The sequence below is a fragment of the Antechinus flavipes genome, chromosome 2, assembly GCF_016432865.1.
Source record: "Antechinus flavipes isolate AdamAnt ecotype Samford, QLD, Australia chromosome 2, AdamAnt_v2, whole genome shotgun sequence".
Lineage (NCBI taxonomy): Eukaryota > Metazoa > Chordata > Mammalia > Dasyuromorphia > Dasyuridae > Antechinus > Antechinus flavipes.
In genome coordinates this window covers 341567712-341590904 of record NC_067399.1, presented here as the reverse complement: position 1 = coordinate 341590904, position 23193 = coordinate 341567712, and the positions used below count along the sequence as shown (strand labels likewise).

Here is a 23193-nt window from a genome sequence, read left to right as displayed (position 1 = left end):
ACTATAAAAGGAGAGGGTCCTTCATCAAGGTGTCTGGAAAGTAATTCCTGGGCATGACTCACTCTCCAACCTTGTCCTAATAAGGTAGTGTGACTATAAGAAAAGCAGAAACCAGAAAGCTAAGTTTAATTAAATTTGATCTTTCTTAGGAAAGATTTTGGTAGACAGAGGTAATATAGGGAAAGTCATTGTAATCAGGACCCCTTAGCTGTCTGGGAATCCAAACTTGTAGTTTCGCACAAGGGAAGAAAAATGTCTTTCTTGGGTGGATTTTAGCATTGATCAGCTTCTGGGAATGAATTGCCAATCAATGATATTACCTCTTTCCTTCCCTCCCTTCCTGTCTGCTCCCCTTCCTTTGCCTAACTTCCTTTTACAGACATTAGCCAGGATCTTACCCATAAACATGGATTAGTTTGTGGGGTTTAATTTAGTACCCTCAGCATTCATCATTCAGCAAAGAAGAAGGGTGACACTACTCCTTGCCATTGTTCTTTTAGAATAAAAGAATTCATGTTTTTCAGATTTAGAAAAATCACAAAAAAGTGTATTCATATCTCAAGCAGGTTTTTCCTGTTGTGTTCTATGGATCCTGCTGCCTGGTAGTCCATCAAGCCAGTATTGGACAATAACCAATGGAACATGAGCACCTGTTTGCCAAATGTTTTGAGTCATGGAAACCTTACAGCTTTAGAGCTGGGAGGCTCTTTACAAAGTGGATTTGCTAAACTTAATTACTAAAGCCTTCTTAGTTTATAGATAAGTAAACTAAGGTTCAGAGAAGTCTTGTATACTCTACATATCTATTTTTTGCCAAGTGTCTCAAGAATATTTTTCATACAGTGTGGAGTAGTAGAAATAACTTTGGCTCTGAACTCAAAAGATTGTGTTCAAATCGTACCTCTAATAATTCATACTTTGGTCAAGTCACTAAATATCTCAGGGTCTGAGGTTCCTCATCTATATGAATGAGGGCATATGTTCATATGACCCTCTCTGTTCCTCAGTTTTCTGATTTATAAAATGAGATATTTGGATTAGATGCCTCAGAGATCCCTTTTATCTCTATATCTATGATCTTATCAATGGTTGATCTTACAACAAGCAGGCTTATCTGGAAAACCCAGATTGAATTTAGGGTAATGGAACCTATAAGTATTTACTCCAACATGGTCAGTAGAGAACTTGCTGGTCTGATGTGTTGTTGAAATATGCCTTGATAGTTATCAAATATATTGTTAGATTAGTTCTTCTTTTTTTTTTTTTTTAACTTAATTAATAGAAGTAGGGAGAGGTAAATATAGAAAACTGGCTTCAAAGCCAGAATACCTGTTTTCATATTCCACCTCTGGCATATTGGCTGTGTGACCCTGGACAAGATCTTAACCTCTCAGTTTTGGCAACTCTAAGATTTTTTTTTTAAGTTTGAGGTTGATAGAAGTATTTCATCATCCCAGTAATTGAAAATACAGGTCCATTTTCTTTCTCTATTTTTTATTTTTCTCAATTACATGTAAAAACATATTTTTTTAACATTTTAAAAAATAACTTTTGAGTTCCAAATTCCCTCCTTCCCTCCCACTCTTTTGAGAAAGCAAGCATTTTGATATAGATTATACAAGTGCAGTCATGTAAAATATTTCCATATTAGCCATGCTGCACAAGAAAACAGACTTAAAAAAACTAAATAACAGAGTTTAAAAAGTTTGCTTCAATCAACATTCCGACTCATCAGTTCTTTCTCTGGAAGTACTTCAGAATTGTTCTGGATCATTATATTTGCTGAATAGTTAAAGTCATTCAGAGTTCATTATACGATATTGCTGTTATGGTATACAATGGTCTCCAAATTCTGTTTTCTTTACATCAGTTCATATGTCTTTAGAGGTTTTTCTGAAAGCATTATACTCATCATGTATTATAGCATAATAGTATCCCATTACAGTTTGTATCACAACTTGTATAGCCATTCCCAAATTGATGGATATCCCTTCAATTTCCAGATCTTTGCCACCGTAAGAATGGCTGTTATCATCTCTACTCTTTACAGCAGAAATACAAGGTCAAATTTCACTCGTGTGGTATAGGATCCAGTGCACAAAGTATCATAGTGAAGAAATGTACAGCTCCCTATTTGACATTGCATTCATACTTACCTGCATTTGTAAAGTATCCTGAGATCATTTTATCAGAGACTTTGTAAAGTAGGTATTCAACATTTCTCTTCCCTTTTACCATCTGCCCTCCTGTCATCTGATCCTCCTGATACTTAGGGTCGTCAGTACAACAGTCCTGCAGCTGGGCTACATGAGGGGAAAAAAAAAAAGGTGGCTCATCTGAAAGCTGAGGAAGATGTACAAGAGTTAAATTGTTACCACTTCCCCTGGGAGCTGAACTGTTGATGTTTGCTTCTATAGGTGGTTTTGTGCCCAATTCCCCCTGAGAATTTGCTTCAAGGACATTGTTACCAGCTGCTATTGCCCTCAATATCCTTGTTTCCAGTCTCCCTTCTTCTCTTTTTAGTAAAGTTCTATTGTCAATTTAGGAAGCATGATGAAAGTAAATGTTGAGTGGTGAAAGGAAGTATGGGGCATCTGGAATGGCCAGATAAAACTGGAGGCTTAGCCACATTGATGAGAGAGCATGGAGTGCTGAGGTGATAAAGTCATTCATTTACATCTATATTTATAGCCTTCCTTTCCAAATTGATGGATTCTTGCATTTCTAAAGGTCTGGAACTACACTGTCTCATAAGGAAGGTCAGGGAAATAGCCATTTCAGTGGTGCCTGAGTCAGTTCAGACTGCAAAGGGCAGAATTTTACATTATCCTACAGCATTTACCATGCATTCCCCCCAACCCTAGCCCAGGGGTTCTTATCCATGACCCTTAAAAACCCCCAACATATCCTTACTCCATCTTTTAAGAGATTCTTTAGACTTGATTTATTAAACGAGGGCATTGGACCATTTGGCCTCTGAGTCTCCTCCCCTTCCCCAGCTCTCAATCTATTATCCTATGATTCCAAAGTAGACATGCATCAATTAAACTTATACAACTTACACCTGATATCCAAAGAAGAAATTGCCTGAAAATGTGTCCAGTCCTGGACAGTTAGGTAGAGAGCCAGGTCTGGAGTTGGAAAGCCTCATTTTGTTGAATTCAAATCTGGCCTCAGCTATGTGACCCTGGCAAAGACATTTAACCCTATTTGCTTCTATTTCCTCATCTATAAAATGAACTGCAGAGGGAAATGGCAAACTATACTAGTATCTCTACCAAGAAAACTCTAAATGGGGGTTGGACACAACTGAAATGATCAAAAACAATAATAAACGAGATTTTTTAAAAAAAAAGAGTATTACAGACAATTAGCCTTAATTTCCTCATTAGGAAATGTGCTAGGAAAAAAATGGCAATCCACTCTAGTATTTTTGCCAAGAAAACTCCAGATGGGATCACAGAGTAGGCCATGAGGACAACAAGAACAATGACCAGTCCTACCTATAATGGGAAGTTCTGTTACTGATGGCATTGTATCTGTCATCCTCCTGTTATCTTCAGTCTCTCATGTACTAGCTCCTTTCTTGGTGCTTACAACCATGTCTGGCTTCTCCATACTTAAAAAACAAATGAACAACTCAAATCCTTATTTGATCCTAACATCTAACTAACAAAATCTAACATTTCTCTTCTGCCTCTTGTCTACACTTGCTTCTAAAACTTGCAGTCTGACTTCCAACTTCATCATTTGAGTAAAGCTATTCTCTTCAAACTCAGCAATGATCTCTTATTGACAAATCAAATGATTTTTTTCTCAAATCTCTTATCCTTGATCTTTTTGTAGAACTGGACATCAATATTCATCCTAAATCTCTTATCCTTGATCTTTTTGTAGCACTGGACATCAATATTCATCCTTTTGTCCATAATAATCTTCTAAGTTTTTGTGAATCTTCTCTTTTATTATTGTTTTGGTCATTTTAGTTGTGTCCAACCCCAATTTGGGATTTTTGTGGTAGGAGTGTTTGCCATTTCCTTCTGCAGCTCATTTTACAGATGAGGAAACTGAGGCAAATAGGATTAAGTGACTTGCCCAAGGTCACACAGCTAGTCAGTATCTGAGGCCAAATTTGAACTTAAGAAGATGAATATTCCATATGTGAGGTTTGGAGCACAAACCATTATGCCACCTGACTCTCCTTAGTACTACTTAATTCAGAGAAATCTGGAAGAGCCAAAAGGAATGGGGTAGATATATGTATCCAGAAAAAGAACTCTGGAGATTAAATATAAATCAACATATGCTATGTTCATTTCTTTTTTCTTTATTCTTTTTTTCCCTCCTTCTCCCATGGTTTTTCCCTTTTGTTTTGATTTTCTCTCTCAACATGATTCATAAAACAATGTGTATTAAAAATAAAATTTAAAAACAAGGCAAAAATATACCTTAAAAGCCTGGAAAGAAAAAGAGTCAATCTAGCTATGTCCTTTAGAACAGGGTGTAATGCCTGGGGTACAAATGGTTGGCTGGTCTTTTAGGTGAGTTCACAAAAGAAGTGAATAGTCATGTTCCTTGCCCTTCCTATTTGTTCCTGAGAATAGCTACTTGATTATAGAATGAAGTTCAGCAGTCCTGAGAGGGACCTGGGAAATCTGTGGGATCATGGAATCCTTCCCAAACAAAAATAAAAAGGACAAGTTAGTCTTTCACATCTTCCCACCATCTACTATTTTTTTTCATTCCCACTCAGGTATCTAGGTGCTCAGTTGAAGCTCAGTCTCTCATTCTCCTTCCCAATATGTTCCATGTCTACCTCGTACTAGAATTTTATTTCTTAACCTGCTTCTCCTCTTGCCCAACAAAACGTAGTACTTTTTGGTGATCCAAGGATGGTAGTCTCAGTAAGTTTTCAAGAAGGAAAGGCTATAATTAAGTAATAATGAGGTATTAGTATTATTCCTGGAGATGGGCATCTAAAACACCAAATAATGCTGCATTTTATAGTTCTCTAATGGTGAATTTTAGGGACCAAATTGTGTAGGGTACTGTACTAAATATTACCTTAAAAAGAAGCAATCACATTTTTATTGTAGAGAGGGAGAGAAAACCACATAGATAAAATCAAGCTGAATTTTCATTTTCTGTCATTAAAAGGATCTGCTTACCCTCTATGATTTTGGAAATAAGTCCTCTTCGGAGTCCATTAGGACTGATGAAAGGAATCAACAATTCTACAGAGCCAGTGAGATAACAGTATGAGACTAATGAGTATGGGAATACTAATCACTCTTGTTTCTCTTCCTTAGACATTCACAGCATGGTGCAATTCACACCTCCGAAAAGCGGGCACACAGATTGAGAATATAGAGGAGGATTTCCGGGATGGACTGAAGCTCATGTTGCTGCTGGAGGTCATTTCAGGTGAGGCTGGAATCAAGAGATGAGTTTGGGTAACATTGAACAAACATTATCTAAGATAGAAGACTGAACAGGGACAAGTAACGGGGGTCCCCTTAAGTCATTTTGAGTAAAGCCACTTTTTGTATTACATTTAAGTTGGAGATTTGAGCCCAGGTTTTAGGAATAGCCAAACTTCTGGCCAGCCTGCATCTGTTTTTGGAGGCAGCATGTATAGAGCAGCAATTTATGACCTGAGGCCCATGAACTTATATATATTTAATTAATTTCAATAGCATTTTATTTTTCCAATTACATGTAAAGGTTATACATGAACAGTCATTTTAAACATATTTATATTAGTTATGTTGTGAAAGAAAAACTACACAAAAGAGAGAAACCATGACAAAAAAAAAAAAAGGTACAAAAAGTATACTTCAATCCACATTCAGTCTCCATAGTTCTCCCTCTGGGTGTGGATGATATTTTCTATGTCCAGTCTATTGGAATTGTCTTGGATCACCACGTTGCTGAAAAGAGCAATTAAGTCTATCATAGTCTATCATCACACAATCTTGCTGTTACTATGTATAATTTTCTCCTGGTTCTGCTTATTTCACTCAATATCAGTTCATGTAGTCTTTCCAGGTTTTTCTGAAATCAGCCTGCACATCTTTTCTTATAGAACAATAGTCTATTACATTCATATGTCATAAGTTATTCAGCCATATCCCAACTGATGGGCATCCATTCAATCTCCAACTTATTGCTACCACAAAAAAAACTGCTACAAGCATCTTTGCACAAGTGGGTCATTTCTCTTCTTTTACGATCTCTTTGGGATACAGACTCAGTAATGATACTCTAGGATCAAAGGATATGTACATTTTGATAACTGTTTGGGCGTAATTCCAAATTGCTTCCAGAATATCTACCAACAATGCATTAGTTATGAACTTGTCTTTTTAAAAAATATTTTGGATAACTATATTTCAAAATAATTTATTTTGTAATTCTATGTAATCTGTCTTATACATCTTAAAACATTCTTCTGAGAAGAGTTCCATAAGCTTGAGCAGTATGCCAGAAAAATCTGTGATATAAAAATTTTTTTTAAGAATTCCTGGTAAAAGAGCAAAGAACATTGAGCTAAGAGCAGGAAATTCCTGGCACTGCTTTACTGGCCATGAAAAATTGGAAAAGTTCCTTAGCATCTCTGGGACTCAGTTTCTTCATCTGTAAGAAAATGAAGGAAATTGACTAGATGACTTCTAAAATCCCTTCTAGAGCTAATGTCCCATTTTTCTTTTCTTTTTTTAAAATTTAAAATTTAAATAGGAAATAGGGAGGAAAAAAGCCCAAAAAATGAAGGCTGATGTTGCCTGAAAACTCCAATGGGAAGTCCCCATTGGGTAGCTCTGCCCTACAAAGCAGAGGCTTCTAAAACCCCTGAGCCCTCATTTGCCTTTGGCCCTAGACAGAAATTGTTCCTTCCTCCTCAGAAGGTTACAGGAGTGAAGCATTCCCTCATTAATTTTTAAATTGTAATATCAGATTGGGGAATCTTTGGAGAATGGTAGTTGTCTAGGTGATCCCAGCCCTGATCTAGAAAGAGATTGTCTAGCTGATCCCAGACCTGATATTGCTTTGCAGAGTGAGTTAGGAAAAAATTTACTGCCCCAACTACTTTTCTTTTACTGAAGCCTTCATAGTTTGACCAGTTCCTGTAGTTTAGTTGGACTCAGTGCAAGTAGTGTAGGGAAATCAGGGACTTAACTGATATTGGAGCCATTATCTAGGAAGTAAGAAAATTCTTGTGTGGGTCAGAAACCATTAATAAAACAACTGGATAAATCTCTAGAAGCAAAGCAAAGTTTATTTACGTTCTCGCGAGAATCAGGCGTCCCACCATCGAGCAGACAGTTGAAGGGAGGAAGCACCGTAGGGGGTAGGGTCGGCGCTTTTATCCCTAACGCAAATTCCCCCTCCCACCACTGACCCTCATCCTTATTGGCTGAGGATCTTACATTCTAAACGCGGGAACTACCCAAGAAATTGAACTTGGCCAACAAGTACATAGTTGCCCATATTTGGCTGAAATAGGATAACAAGAAGGGGACTTAAGTAAGCCCTTGACCTTAAAGTCCTTCAGGCCTACTCAAACTTTGAAATAAATGAAGCCTTACTCGATTTTCACAACTGTCTTGAGAGATCTCATTTTATCTCGTTCATTCTGATACCACACTAATACTATCTAGATGCCTCTGTAAAGTCTCTTAATTAGTTAATTTTATTTATTAATGTTTATGCAACAATATAGAAGATAGGCTTAATGAATCCTGGGTTACCAATTTTTTCTGTATCCTGAGAGGACAGGAGCTCTCGAGATCTGTAAATGGAAAGTATTGATTTAATAATAAAACAAAAATCAAGTTATGGTTATGAAAGACCCAGACTGTTTTTGAGGAATGAAATCTGTTCACCATCTGTAGCCCATGAGGCTCGGTTCTATGTGAGGCGCCTTGAGGGGGAGCACCACTATGGAAGGGCTCAAGGAAGGGCAATCTCACCAGGACAATTGGGGCTGGCACTGAGCTGTTTTCCCCTTTCTGACTTTGACCCTCAATAAGTAGGATTAGGTATCGAAGTAGTGATGAGCCAGTCTTCAGTAGTGGTGGAAGAATGTGGCATTGCCAGAAGTGGTGGTGGGATAGCTTGAGAAGCACTTGGCAGTGAGCAGGGGATGCTGCCCATAGTGGCTGGTTTGAAGTTTTGGAGAGAAACGATTCAGCCCAGGGATTGACATTGGAAACGGGTTTCTTGTAGTATCTTGGCTTCTTTCTGGTCACAAAACCTATGCAAGGATTTTTAATTGGAGTTTTAGAGGTAGAAGGAGGGAGGGAGGGCAGAACTCAGTGAGAGGCAAATCTCCCAGTTCAGTGAGTTGGTTCCCTTGCATGTAAATGGCTTTTATGTGTACTTTCTGCTAAAAAAGCCAGGGGCCTCTTTCCCTTGCATAAGAACTGCAAATCTATTTCAGTATCTCTTTTTTGTTTGTTTGTTTTTGCCAAGTTTTATTGATACCTATTGTTTTTAATGCCATGATTTCCCTCCCTAAATTCTCCCTTCTCCCTTACTACCTCTTTCCCCCTACCTACCACTGAATCTGTTCGTGTAGTTCCCTCCCTCTTCTTCCCCCAAAAAAGGGGAAAAAAAGAAATTTAAGCAGAGCCAAACAATATGACTAGATAGTTTGATAGACTAGACTTCTACCTCTCTTTCCTAAAGAAAAAAAAAAGTAAATTTTATTTTAACTACTCATTTTATTAACTACTAACTTATTGGGCAGCTAGAGAGTAAGGTATACTAGGCCTGAAGAAAGGAAGACTCATCTTCCTAAATTCAAATCCATCCTTAGACACTTCCTAGTGTTATGACCCCAGACCAGTCACTTAATCCTATTTCCTTCAGTTTCCTTTTGTGAAATGAGTTGGAGAAGGCAATGATAAAACTGTTGAGGTATAGATTTGAGAGGTACCTAAATGAAATTAGGGTTTAGTTAAGGTCTAGTGGCAAGTTTGAGGTACAGGGAGTCAAGCAAAGCTCCCCTGCAACCCCCCTTGGATGCGGCGCAAGGATATGGTGGTAAATGGGGTCTAATAGCGGCGCGAGTCCCCAATAAAAGCATTTATTGGCCCGAGAGCTAGATTGATAAAAGAGGCTTATTATTGGGTTTGGAAGTAAGGAGATAGGTGAAGATAGAGATAAGGAGGGCACTGGACAGAGAGTCCTCACATGGCTACCATGTTTGGAATCTCTGCAAAGAAGGGGTCCCAGCTCCTCCCTTTTATAATGGGAGATTTAGCTGGAGGGGCTTTTGGGTGTAGCCCCAAAGTTGGCTCAGATCCTGGGGCTGGGACAGGTCCTGATCTTCTATTAGAATTCAAAGGGACCAGGATTTGTGAGTTAAAGGGTAATTTACATTATTAACTAGGAAAGGGTGGGAATCTAGAAAGGAATCTTTCCCACATCAAAACCACTTTAGTATCTTTGTCAAGAAAATCCCAACTGGGATAAAAAATGATTTAACAAAAATTGTTATTACAGTTGAGCAACAAATTAACACACTGGTCATGTCTGGTAAAGCTTATTCTGTACTCATAGCCTCTCACTTCTGCTAAAAGTCGGAAAGCATACTTCATACAAAATTCCCCAAAGCTCTCATTGATCAAAATCCTGATACCATTTCATGTTATTTTTTTTTTACATTATGATGGTCATTGTGCTTTGTCTCCTGATAATGATCACTTTGTTTTGCATTGGTCCCTATATGTTGCTCTAGGAGTTTGTTAAACTATTACACAATTTATGAACACCCCTTCCCTGCCAAAATAAAAAAATGCCTTTAATCCACTATAGAAGAATCTGTATTGCTTTCTGTAAGATAGGCAGAAGTCTCTGGTGACAAGAATAATTATTCTTTTCCCCAGTGTTTTAATGTTTACAATGTATTTTCCTCATGGGAACTCTTTGAGATGAAGTGGTTGATATAGATAGCCTTGTGTTAACAAGAGAGAAAAGGGAAGCCCAAACATTCTCCTAGGTTATACAATAAATTACACAGGAAAACTTGAGCTGTGATCTTCTGATCATAAAACCAATGCTCTTTCCAGTGTACCAAATGATAGTTGCAAGGCTCTGTTTATATGGAAGGTCTAGGGACTGAACAGGTGTTTATGGGCTTTGGGGCCAATAGATAGATGCTAGCCTAAAGCTTCTTCAATATCTTGTGTGATATTGAACCAGGCATGGCCTCTGCCTTTTTTTATCATCATGATTGACTGACCAGACATGATGAACCTTTCTCTTCCTCTGCTCAGATTCTGAAGGTCAGTAGAAATATTTGAAGGGCAGAAATGCTTAGCATCTTGAAAGGAGGAAGCAAGGATTACAGATTTTCCTTTCCCACTGGAGTTTCTGCTCGCTGAAGGGATAGATGCATATGTTTTTTGCTATACTTCAGTGAATGCCCTGATACAGAGCTTGTTGGGGGAGAGAAAGGGTACTGACATATTCTCCCCTTATTTGAATGCTTTATTTTTCTTCCTTTCTAATTAGGTGAACGTCTAGCCAAGCCAGAACGAGGCAAGATGAGAGTGCATAAAATCTCCAACGTGAATAAGGCCCTGGACTTCATTGCTAGCAAAGGAGTCAAACTGGTGTCCATTGGAGCAGAAGGTAAAAACTTGACTCCTTAGATGGTGGAATCTGGTGAGACAAATGGTAATGGTTGATATTTGTGTTTCTACTCATTTTTCCCCACAGTCATTTCACTTGCAGATTCAATGACCATTGTGGGAGGAGGAATATCCAGTACCACTTATCTTACAAATCCCAAGACTATTCATTTCAGCTTTTTTTTTTCTCTTATCATATTACGTCATTTCAGAGGTAGTTGGATGGCACAGTAGATATGAGTTCAAAATCAACTTCATTCACTTTATAGGGCAAGTCATTTAACTCCTGTTTGACTCAGTTTCTTTCTCTATAACATGGAGAATATAAAATATTTTATACTACTACTAAGATATTACATATAAAATAGCACCCATGTCAGGGTTGTGATAAGGGTCAAATGAGATAATAGTTGTAAAGTACTTAGCAGAGCTAGTAAGAGCTATATAAATGTTAGTTGTTGTTATTAATTTCCTAGGCCTAGGATCCCCTGGCTATAACAAAATCCTCTCTTATAACAAGTAAATACAGTTAAGAAAAACAAGTTTGGTCTCTTTATGTGCTTATAGGATACTACTTCTCAGCAAGGTGGAGGTGGTTGACTTGTCTCATTGTTAGGCTTCTGAGGTCACAGCATTAATCTGTGTTCTGATGATTTTTGAGTTTTGTTTCTGTTTTTTAGAATACTATTATTGACTTAGTGATTCTAGTTCTGCTAAATTCACCCTGAACAAATTCATACAGCCTTTCCAAGTTCCTCTGAGTTTTTCTTATTTATCATTTTCTTAATGACTCACTAGTATTCTGTTATTAATTTACCATAAATTGTTTAGTCTTTCCTCCATTGACAGGAACAGTAACAAGAGTTCATTTCTCAGACTTTTCATCATATCTCCAGAAAGAACCCATTTCTGAAATCATTTAGCTGGCAGCCTATTGGCGGCTGCCTGATTAAGGCTGTGCCACTGACAAATGAGCATTCCATCTGGAAGTAGAATCTGATGGGAAAGTGGGAAGGATACAAAAGCTGTTAGCAGAAAATAGGGAGCTTGGAGGGATTTTGTCTGTATGAATCCTGAAATCTTTCAAGCTATCTATGTGCAGGCTCCTTACTGCCCAAGAATCTCTAATAACCAGTTGACATGAGGACTTTGGAGAGGCAAGAAGGTGTAATAAACCCACACATATTTGCATGCATGCAAAGAATCCTTTCCTTTTTTTTTTTTTTTTTTTTTTTTTTTTAACTTCCTGGCTTTCTACTTCTTGGATCACACCCAGCCTGTTACCAGAAGGGAAGGGCTTATTTTCCTAGCAGTTACAAGGGCTGTTAGGCATCTCCTGAGGGAGCCAACTTTTATATAACTCAAATTCATTAGTCCTTTAGAGTTCACAAAGCACTTTTCTTAGCCCAAGGTGGTAAGTATTAAAATTCCCATTTTATATGTGAAGATATTCTGACAGAGATCAGGTGTTTTTCCCACGGTCACATAACACATACAAATTGGATGGAGCCTCCCCCTCCCCCATGTCCGACGCTCTTTTCACTGTATCTTGCTGCTTCCAAGTAAAGACAAGTCCACTTTCTCAATGGTGATTTTATTTTTTTTAGAGACTATAATAGGGATCATTTGAAAAGAATAGGAATTGAGGCTCTATTGAAATTAAATGAAGAAAGATTGTTCTGTATAAAGGGAATTAGAGCAATTTTGTGCAAGGATGCTGAGGATTGTATTCATTCCTTATTAAATATCTGTTATCTTGTAGACATAGTGTTACCTTCAAGGCATTGTACTAAGTGCTGCCTCTGAAACAAAATTGTCCTTGCCTTGAAGGACATTACAAACAGATTTTTTTCTTATGTGCAGGTAAATCAATATAAAATATTTATAAAGTAATTCCATGGCACTAGCCACGAGGGTAATCAGAAAAGGTTTCAGTGGGAATTGGCACTTGAGCTGATCTCTGGAGGGGGAGGTGTATTTCATTTCAAGCATAGTGGGGACAGCCTCTGCAAAGATACTAGGCAAAAGATGGCATATATAGGGAACAGCAGGTAGCTCAGTTTGGCTGGAACATTGAGTAGGTGGGGGAGTGGGAAGGAGAGCACTAAAACCAGTTTGAAAAGATATGTTTAAACCAGATTGTGAAAGGCTTTATATGCCAAATGGAGGAGTTTGAATTTAAGTTATCCTGAAGTCCATAGGGAACCATTGCAACTTCTTGAGCAGGGGAATAATGGGGTTAAACTTATGTAGACATGAGCTAGATAAGCATCTGAGTCTGAAGAAGACATCAAACCCAGCTTATATCTCAATTAGAGGGATCTGGAACGTGGCCAGCAGTTATTTAGCTGTGCTTTTAGACCTCCAACAAGAGGGAACTCAGTATTTTGAATGGTAGCTCTATTACACTTTAGTTTTAAGTGTAAGAAGGGGTGTGTGTGTGTGTGTGTGTGTGTGTGTGTGTGTGTGTGTGTGTGTGTGTGTGTTTTTTAAACCATCAAGCTTAAATTCTCTGGGCAGCCTGCACCCAGTAATTTTAATCTGTCGTCAGGCACAAGACAGCACCAATATCACCCTTCTTGCATGTGACAGCTATTCAGATACTTATAGGCAGCTATTTTGCCCTCTCTTAAATCTTTTCTTCTCAGACCAAGGAAGCTAGAAAAGATGGGGTGCTATGGATGAAATATAATTTTATATATGAGCTTGGAATGAAATAAGGTCCAAGAACTAGATTTGTCAAAGCATCAGTCAGTGCTCCTCCTTGCTCCTGATTGCCTTCCCCAGTAACTGATCTCATTTCTTGTGCCCACCCTGGTCTTCTTTATTCTGATAAATTGTTTTATTAATTAATGTGGATCATCCTTAAAGCTGCCAGGCTGAAAAATTCATTTCCTGTTGTATTGATTTTTTTTTTTTTTAAGCTTAGCATTCCTTGGACAGCAGTCACATCTCCTATGACAAATCTAGATTGGCATAGGTACTTGACAGTGTGGGTTCAACTGGCATAAGACCATTTCCATGGCACAATGAGGCAAATGCAAGTAAGGGATATTATTCAGTTCTTCAAAAGATCTCATTGATTCCCTTTATATTTGCACAATGGTTAAGAATGGGCTGCACCCAGAGTCAAGAAGACCTGAGTTCAAATGTGGCCACAGACACTTATTGATTATGTGACCATAGGCATATCACTTGACCTGTATTAACCTCAGTTTCCTCTGAACTGTAAAATGGGGATAGTCTTATCACCTATCTTGCAGTGTTGTTGTGAGCCTCAAGTGAGAAATTATAAAGAAAATATAAATAGCACAGTGCCTGACACAGGGTAGATGCCGTATAAAGCTCATTCCCTTCCATCCCCTTCATAGGAGCAGATCACAAACCATTCATGTTTTATATTTTGTGATTGTATTCTTCCATAGAGAATCAGTCAGTTAAAAAGCATGTATTCAGTGCCTTTTATATGCCAGGCATTTGTTGTGTCAAAAACTCTTGGAAACAAAAAAGTCTTTTTACATTGTTTAACTACCAGGAGAGTATTAAAATATTCTGACTGTCCATCTATTATTAAATTACCCTTTACTTTTTCAGAATAGCCCAATAACAACAAGCTCCAAAACAAATATTTAGTTATATTTTGTATTTTCAAAATACATTCGTGTACTTCTTTATTCTCACTAATACCCTTTGAGTTGCCATGTAAAATATAATCTCCTTTAGGACAGGTACTGTTTGTATTTAGCCTGTGAATGCTTATAATGGGCTCTTAATAAAACACTTGTTGAATTAGAAAAGACTGACATTGGTCCTCTGATAGATGGGGCAATTAAAAAGGGCAGGTGACTTGTCCATATTTGCACAGCAGAAGCAGGACCCAAAGTCAAGTTTTTGGATTCTTAAGGATTGTTGTTGCTTGTTCAAACTTGAAATTTCTTTCTCACTGCCTTTCTCAAACAATGAATCTTTACCGTCTCCTATTGTCTGCCCTTGACCAATATTTGGTACCTTTGTCTTAAGTACCTATTTTGTAGTTAGCACAATGCTGACATTTAGAGGTATAAGACATGAATCTTGCCCTCAAAGAATTTAAGTCAAGTTGAGAAATATTATATGGAAATACGATATATGGAATAATTTATATATATAATATACACACATACATCAAAGTCTGGGTTAACTTTGCAAGTGCAATAGTGATTCAGAGATAAGGGCAAAATCAATAGGGTCTGGAAGTAGTTTGGGAAAGACTTTTTATACAGGAAGAGATAATATAGTCATAGGTAAAATATCAAGAGAGGCTATGCTACCCAGAGAAGATGTTTTTCTTAGAAAGGGGAATCTCCTGAGATGGATGCCATACCATAGCATCAAAGGTTTAGAAAAGTAAAGGACCTTAGAAGTCATTTACTCAACCACTCATCTTAATGTGAGGTACAAGGAAGCTGGGTAGCACTGAATGCTGGGCTTAGAATCAGGAAGATTCATTTTTCTGAGTTTAAATCTGTCCTCAGATGCTTACTAGCTATGACTCTGGGCAGCTCACTTAATCCTTGTTTACCTCAGTTTTTTCATCTGTAAAATGAGCTAGAGAAGGAAATGGTAAACCACTCAATTGTCTTTGCCATGAAAACCCTAAATGGGGTCACAGAGTTGGATAGGACTGAAATAATTAAATAGCAAAAACATGAACTCCAGATTGGTTTAAGTGACTTAGGATTTGCAAAATGATTAAAAGTTAAGTTCTCTGATACCTTCAGGGTCAAAGGGGATATTTGTTAATGGGTCATCATCCATCTTAATGTATCAGATAATATCTTAGATTTATAAATTGATTTAAACTTTATAATGTTCTTTACTCATAATATCCCTGTGAGGTAAGTACTACAGGTTTTATTTTTATGAATATTTCTTGATAACTATTTCCATAAATAAATTTTTCCTACTAGCCTCCCTTCCTCCTCTCAAAAGTCATCCCACTAAAAATATTTTTAAAGGCAGAAAAAAAAGAATCACCAAAACTGATCAATATATTGAAAAAATCTAAAAATATATCAGACCCATTACACCCTTGAATTTCCTGTGTCTGCAGAGGAGTTGGGTTGAGGATATCTTATCATATCTTTGGGATCATGTTTATAGTTTATAATTTTGCAACATTGTCTTTTGATTGCTTTGTGATTTGTTTCATTTTTCTCGTTACCATTATGTGTGCTATTTTCTTGTCTCAGTTTGCTTTACTCTAACCTTTCATGTAAGTTTTTAAGGTTTTTTTTTTTTTGGTATTCATCATATTTATCTTTTCTCAGTTTGTTTAGCTACTCACGAGTTTTTGAGTACATACTTTCTTTCCAATTCTTGGCTATTGCAAAAAGTGCTGCCATAAATGTTTTAATGTATATGGGGTTAGAGATTCATTGAGTCCACAATCTAGGGACATTTATTTGCATCACTCCAAATTGCTTTAGTGTAAATGTAAGTATCATAGTCAAGAAAACTAAAGTTTAGTGAGAAATACGTGGCTCTCAAGATTACATGGCTTGGAAGTATCAGAGCTGGGTTTCTACACTAAAACCAGTGATTTTTCCACCATACCACATTGGTCTGAGAATTTTGTGACTTTAGTTGTAGTTCCCCCAGTAGTAGTTTCATCTAGTTGCTTCCTTCTTGCTTCCCAGTCATTCTTCCTTCTATATAGTAAGATATGGCTGCTCTTTAGGAGTATTGGAGAATCAGTGAATTCAAAACACAATTATATTCATATTACATGAGATAAGTGTGAAAGCTGGAGTCCACCATCCTTAGAAACAAAAGCATGGACGTCAATTTGGGACCATGGGAGGGCAGACTACTCAGCGAGACAAGATTGAAAGTCTGGTGTATCATACATAGCTACTAATTTGGGACATCCCATTGCTCACCCTTTCCATAACTCTGTACTTTGCATTGGAAAATTTTCTCTTAATGATAGTGAGAAATTTCACAGATGCTGTTGGAGAACCAGGAATCCAAGATTTTTTTTTTTTAATTGCATAGGTGATGCTGGGGCGAGTGAAAAGACCAAAATGCAGAGGAGTCAGTTGCTTATTTGCAGTTTGAAAAATGTCTGTAAACATAAATCTTCAGGTGTCTTTTGTACAAGGCTGAGCTTAACTGATTCTTCTCCAGTAGGGGCCGTATAGGAAGCGAGGGGCAGATAAAGAAGTCAACACAGTGGTAACTTGACCTTTGGTAAATACCAGGTTTCTAGAACCATTCTTGAGGTAAAAGCATTCAACTCTTAATGTGAAAGGGTGTTAATTCTTTTTTTTTTTTTTTTTTTTTGGCTAAGGCAATTGGGGTTAAGTGACTTGCCCAGGGTCACATAGTTAGGATGTGCTGTGTCTGGGGCCAGATTTGAACTCAGGTCTTCTTGACTTTAGGGCTGGTGCTCTATCCACTGTGTCACCTAGCTGCCCCCCAGGTAAAATACTTTTTCCTAAACTTGCCTCTTTCTGCCCCCTTGCCTTATGTGGTGGTCATTGAAAAAGGCATTCAATAAGCATTTATTAAATATGCCAGATACTGAATGGCACTTACTTGCTGAGGATAAAAAGAAAGACAAAAATAGCTCCCATGCTTGAGTAGCATATATTCTAAAGAGGGAGATAACATGTAAATAACTAGATACATACAATAGGTAATATAAGTAGCTTCAGCAGCTGGCAAAGGCCTTCTGCTGAAGGTGGGAATTGAATGAAAGCTTGAAGGGAATCAGAGAGGTGGAGAGGAGGGCACTGTGTGTAATATTCTTTTTTTAAAAAAGCAAAAGATCAAGGCTTATAACAAATAATGATAATGATCATAATTGTTGTTAAGTTTTTTTAATTTTATCTTAATTTTCATGACTTTATTTGGGATTTTCTTGGTCAAGATGCTGGAGTTTTTGCCATTTCCATCTCTGCCTCTTTTATAGATGAGGAAACTGAGGCAAAAGGTCTTAAGTGATTTACCCAGGGTCACACAGCTAGTAAGTGTTTGGGGCCAGATTTGAATTTGGGAAAATAAGTCTCCCTGATTTTAGGCCTACTACATTATTCATATCACCTAGCTGCCCCCTCAGAGAAGAGTGTTTCCATATAACAGAGTATTTTTCAAAAGAAAAAGGAAGAAGAGAGAACCCCTCCCCTGTTGGAATCTTTACAAACTGTTAAGTCATCAGAATTGGTAAAGACTATAATTATCTAATTTAGCATGGTTCAGTATTATTGATCTGATCCTACATGGAGATGTTATGGGCCAGAAGAAACAAGGTACTAAGTGTAACTGAGAAACAGTGCTTGTGTTCATACCTTTACTCATTGGAGTTCACACATTTGGGAGATTTCAGGGTTTAGTATGAGATATCCGAATTCACACCTCCCTTAATCCCTGCCTCCAGAAGGAGGAGTCAGCCTTTGGGAGATCATATATAAAGAGGCTCTTAGTTTCGGGTTAGAGAGTTATTTCAGAACATTCCCAGGGGTTGGAGAGGAGCACTTTGGGACAGATACAGAGCACAGAGATTGAGAGCCAGAAACCCTCTCTCTCGGAGACAAGACAGATTCACCTTTGTGCGGGCTGGAGGCTGAAGAAAGCAGAGGCAGAAGCAAAGGACAAAGCTGGAAGAGCTCTTGGAACCAAGCAGAGAGATAGGCCTCAACTAACTGGGCTATTTTTGGAAGGAGAAAATAAACACTTGCATTTTTACCAGCTGGTTGCATTTGGGTGATTATTACTTTTAACTGAAACTAAAGCTGCCTCCAGAAAACCTCCCCGAGAAACCTGCTGCCAGAGAGAACCTTTATATTATAAAGAAGAAAAACACCACACTCTCCAACAATTAACACACACACACACACACACACACACACACACACACACACACACACACACAATGCAATGTTTCACACATCTGTGAATAGCATCCCTTCTTTCCCCTCCACTTCAGCAAAGGGAGGTATCTTCTCATATCTCTTCTTTGGAGCTAAACTTGTTTTTCTTTTTCATTTTTCTTTTAAATTTATTAGTTTTTAACACACTGGCTTTTATAAGATTTTGTTTGTAATTTTTCAATATGCATTTTCATTTGTCTGGTGGATGTGTTTTCCATGAACATTAGTATAATTGTGTCTGTTCTTTTCTTGGTTTTTCTTGCTTCACTTTGCATCAATTCACAGGTCTTCTGTACTCTCCTGCATTTATCATGCTCTGGTTCTTACTACATATTAATAGTCTACTACATTGATGCACTGCATTTTTTAGTGTAAGTGATGAACTTTCATCTTCTAATCTGCAAAATGGGAATAACAACAACAACAACAACAACAATGGGTAGTTGCAAAGGAAACTTTCTGTGAATCTGAAAGCCTTCTATAAAAAGGCATTTAAATGGACCATAGCAAGGATAGGGCTAGTGGTTTCCCCCTTTTTTATATAGTATCCATTTCAGTGCAAGCCTGTAGGAAACATTGCCCTCTGCAGTTAGCAGCCCTAAGTAGTTGATTAGTGCATCTCTTCCCATACTTCATTTACCAGGGAAGGATGCTGCCCTGCTCTATTTATGAGCACTCTTGACCCCTATGCAGCCTAGCCAAAGGACAGAAAGGGGGAAGCGTTTAGGTTCTTGTTGGGATTCTTTATAATCTCTGGTTTTTTGATTTCTGTGATCTTTCTGCCTATAGTGTGAATGTGGGCAAGGTAGAATCTTTACTCTGCTCCTATTAAAAAAAATATAGAAAGAATACTTGGATCACAATGTAGGAGAATGACTTATGGCTAAGTACTTAACTTTCCTGGGCCTCAGTGGCCATATCTGTAAAATGAAAGGTTTAAACTAGATGATCTTTTTAGTCCCTTCCAGCATCAAAATTATATGAAGATTTAAGATTATATCCTAGGCATGGCTTTGATGCATGCAGAGTAAGGCCCAGTCTTGGAATTTAAGTATGAAACCATATAATTCCCATGCTCATTTTGGAGTTTATGGCCCTTTTTTTTTCCTATGGAGGAGGAAATCAGTTCAAAAATAAGTATTTATTACTGATCTGGTGTATACCAAACACTGGAGACAAATGAAACAGCCATTATTTTCAACGAATTTACATTTTATTGGTGGAAAAAATTTGTATACTTGCAAATACAAGGTCATTTCAAGGGAGAGATAAGGAACACCTGGGGGAATTAGGCAAGGCCCTCTGGAGAAGATGGGGCAATTTGAGCTTTAAAGAAAACTGGGGAGATGAGGAGGCAATATATACTAGACATGGAAGTGAGGGGAAAAAAAAGGACTTGAAGCATTTCGCAGGTCACTTTAATGCCAGTCCCTTCTCCTCATGTTTGTGTTATCAAGGGGCATCTTTTGGGGGAAAATGCCATTTTACTATCTTTTACCCTTTCTTTCTTGTCTTCCCTAGTCTTCTTACTTGAGCAGAGGTTTAGTTTTGAAGGCAAAAAAGGGAAAAGGAATAAGCATTTGTATAGCACCTACTATATGCAAAGTGTATTTTATAAATATCTCATTTGAACTTCACAACTATTCCTGGTAAAGTCTAAATTATTGTTAAAATTTTACAGATGAGGAAGCAGAGGCACTCAAAGGTTACCTTTAAGTACCCTTCATTGTACATCTAGTAAGTGCCTAAGGCCAGATTTGAACTGAGTCTTTTGAGTCCAGATCTGGCACTCTATTCACTGTACTTTTCACTTTTTTACTTTTGCTTCAATGGAGGACCAGCAATTTTACCATACTTGTATCCTGGTTTCTTTGGTATCTATACTTGCATAACGGGTGGGGGGGGGAGCACTAATTTTGGAATAATAGAACTGAGATTCAAATTCTGACTCTGAAATGACTTTCTGTAATCTATTTGGACTATCTGTAGTCACTCTGGACAAGTTAATTTGAATGCCTCTCTGTGCCTCAATGGTTGGTGTGAGCTAGGTGACCTCCAAGGTCACTTCTAGCTCTAAATACATACTTTGATAACTGATACTTAGTGAAATGAGCAGAACTAGGAGATCATTATCTATTATGCTATGTTGTGATCTACACTCAGTCCCCACCATCCTCTCTCTGGGTGTAGATGGCTCTTTTCATCACAAGGTCATTGAAATTGGTCTGAATCATTTTGTTGGAAAAACCCATGTCCGTCACATCACAACATAGATTTTTACCCTTTCTGTTAGCTTGCATTTTGTTTTCTTTTTCAGTTTCTTTTTTTTTCCTTCTTGATCTGATTTTTCTTATGCAGCAAGATTATTGTGTAAAAATGTCTGCATTTATTTTAACATATTTAACATGTATTAGATTATCTGCCATCTAGGAAAGAGGTAGGGGGAAGGAGGGGAAAATTTGGAACAGAAGGTTTTGTAAGGATCAATGTTGAAAAATTACCCATGCATTATGTTTTGTAAATAAAAAGCTTTAATTAAAAAAATGGAAAAATACATACTCTCAGATTATGAATTATCCTGCCAAAGAATAGACCATGACTTGTGGGAATAAGGTATATTGATTTAGATTGATTTCATGGTACTGTTATATTTCCCCAATCTAATCCCTAGAACCCATAGCTCACGTAGCAAAGATGAGCTAAGTTTAGGGAATGTCTTGCTTTTTTAGCTCTTATTCCCAGTCTGAGATATTTCTAATATAAACTATTTGTGGTCTTTAGTCAGTCTAACTCAATATGGCTGTCCAAGAACAGGAGATATCTATGCTAATATTTGCTTTTTTTTTTTTTTTTTTTTTTTTTACAGAAATTGTGGACGGGAATGTGAAAATGACCTTAGGGATGATTTGGACCATCATTCTTCGCTTTGCTATTCAGGATATTTCAGTGGAAGGTATAGCTGGGATTTATGCTACTCTCTTCTCTCACATTTTCCCTCTATTTTTTTCCTACGTATCTCTTCATCTTGTATGAAAACAATCTGAAATACTCTTTCCCAGACAGTCCTTGGACTCACTAGGGTGTTTGATGATAACCTGGAACTTTTCCCTACACTTACTATATATGTTGAATTGAAGGTTTCTATCTGGACAAATCATATTATTTAAGGAAGGGGAAGAGGGAGGTTAACCTATTTCTATATCATATCCTGGTATTTTCATGATAGTTGTTATAGCGTAGAAAAAGGAAGAAAATGCATATCTTGTGATTATATGGTCATCTTGGGCAGACGGCTTCTATTCTATAGATACCGTGTCTGGTGCAATAGGAAAGTTCTTTACATCCTGCTCTTAGAATATTCCTAGTATGGGCAAGTCAGCTCCATGATTCTTCTGGACTGATTAGGGAGACATAAAGCAAACCCAAGGTAATGGAACTCCCCCCCAAGCCTTTCCTAAAAAACTTAATGCCTTCCATTGGTTGGCGAGGTGGGGAATCCCATTTCAGAGAGAAGGGATTGGGCTGGAATCAAAAGTTTGGAGATGGCTTCTGAATGAGGGGCCACATGTTGCTGTCTTGAGTGACTTATATGTGCAAATCTATTCAGCACCACCAACTAATTTGCCCTTTTCTCCCATTTTGCCCATTTTACAGAGACATCAGCAAAGGAAGGGCTGCTGCTATGGTGTCAGAGGAAAACGGCTCCATATAAAAATGTAAACATTCAGAACTTCCACATCAGGTATGTGACGTACATGTCACATGTATGTCATTACAATTCTAAGTAGACTGTTTTGACAGGTGCTGTTGAATTCTCCCCCACCTACATAGGCTTAATCTTAAATAGAGATTCTTAGAGGTTATGTATGGAGTATTGAAAAGGCTTTTCTTTTCATGAATGTAGATTCATGTTGATTTTTTCAGATATTATCTAAATTTTAAAATATAGTCTTTTCTACTTCCTCCTTAAGACCTATTCCCATGATTAGAGTAAAAAAAAAAAAAAAGAAAGGGAAAAAAAATCAGTAAAATTAACACATTGGCAAAAAGGCCATGGTTATAAACACTATTCCACAGCCATGCTTCTTTACTTTTACAAGGAAGGAGGGGGAAGTTATCGAACATATTCTTAGGAAAGCTTTCCATTGGTAAGATGACATTTCATATTTCTTTGCTATCTCCTCCAGTGTTTAGTACATGTCATTACATATTTTTTTGAGATTGATGATAATTTTGGCCTGGCCTCTGTAGAACAGTGCATTATTACACAATATAGAAAGGAATTGAAACAGGAAGATATAGTTCATTTCATTTGAGTTTATCATATAGAGAGAACTCTTGTTATGTGCAAGGAAACTGTTGGAAAAAGTGGGCAGTTGTTTATCTTGGTTCTCCGGACATCAGAATAGTAAAATTGAAGATGGAGTTTGATTGGCAACTAGTAGTCCTTTTCAATCTTTGTTTCCTATTTCCCATCTTTTTAAGATGGGATGCCTATATGGTGGTCAGTATGAACGCCATATAGAGCACTCTGTAATAAATAAAGAATAAACAGTCTTAGAGGAATTAACTGAAAAAAATTGTCTTATATGCATTGAAAGTTATTCATTTATAAGTAGTTATTAAGCAAGTGTAGTTGGTTG

At 37.4% G+C, this 23193-nt stretch overlaps 1 protein-coding gene across 3 annotated transcripts in view; it reads left to right on the top strand.

Annotated features, from left to right (window-relative positions):
• Positions 1-23193, top strand: part of ACTN1 (actinin alpha 1) — a 129804-nt gene that overhangs the window by 64404 nt on the left and 42207 nt on the right. For all 3 annotated transcript variants that reach the window (XM_051977890.1, XM_051977889.1, XM_051977888.1), the window contains exons 2-5: positions 5310-5424; positions 10519-10638; positions 21417-21503; positions 22205-22292. In XM_051977890.1, coding sequence (XP_051833850.1) covers positions 5310-5424; positions 10519-10638; positions 21417-21503; positions 22205-22292 — 410 coding nt within the window. The remainder of the gene's footprint in view (positions 1-5309; positions 5425-10518; positions 10639-21416; positions 21504-22204; positions 22293-23193) is intronic.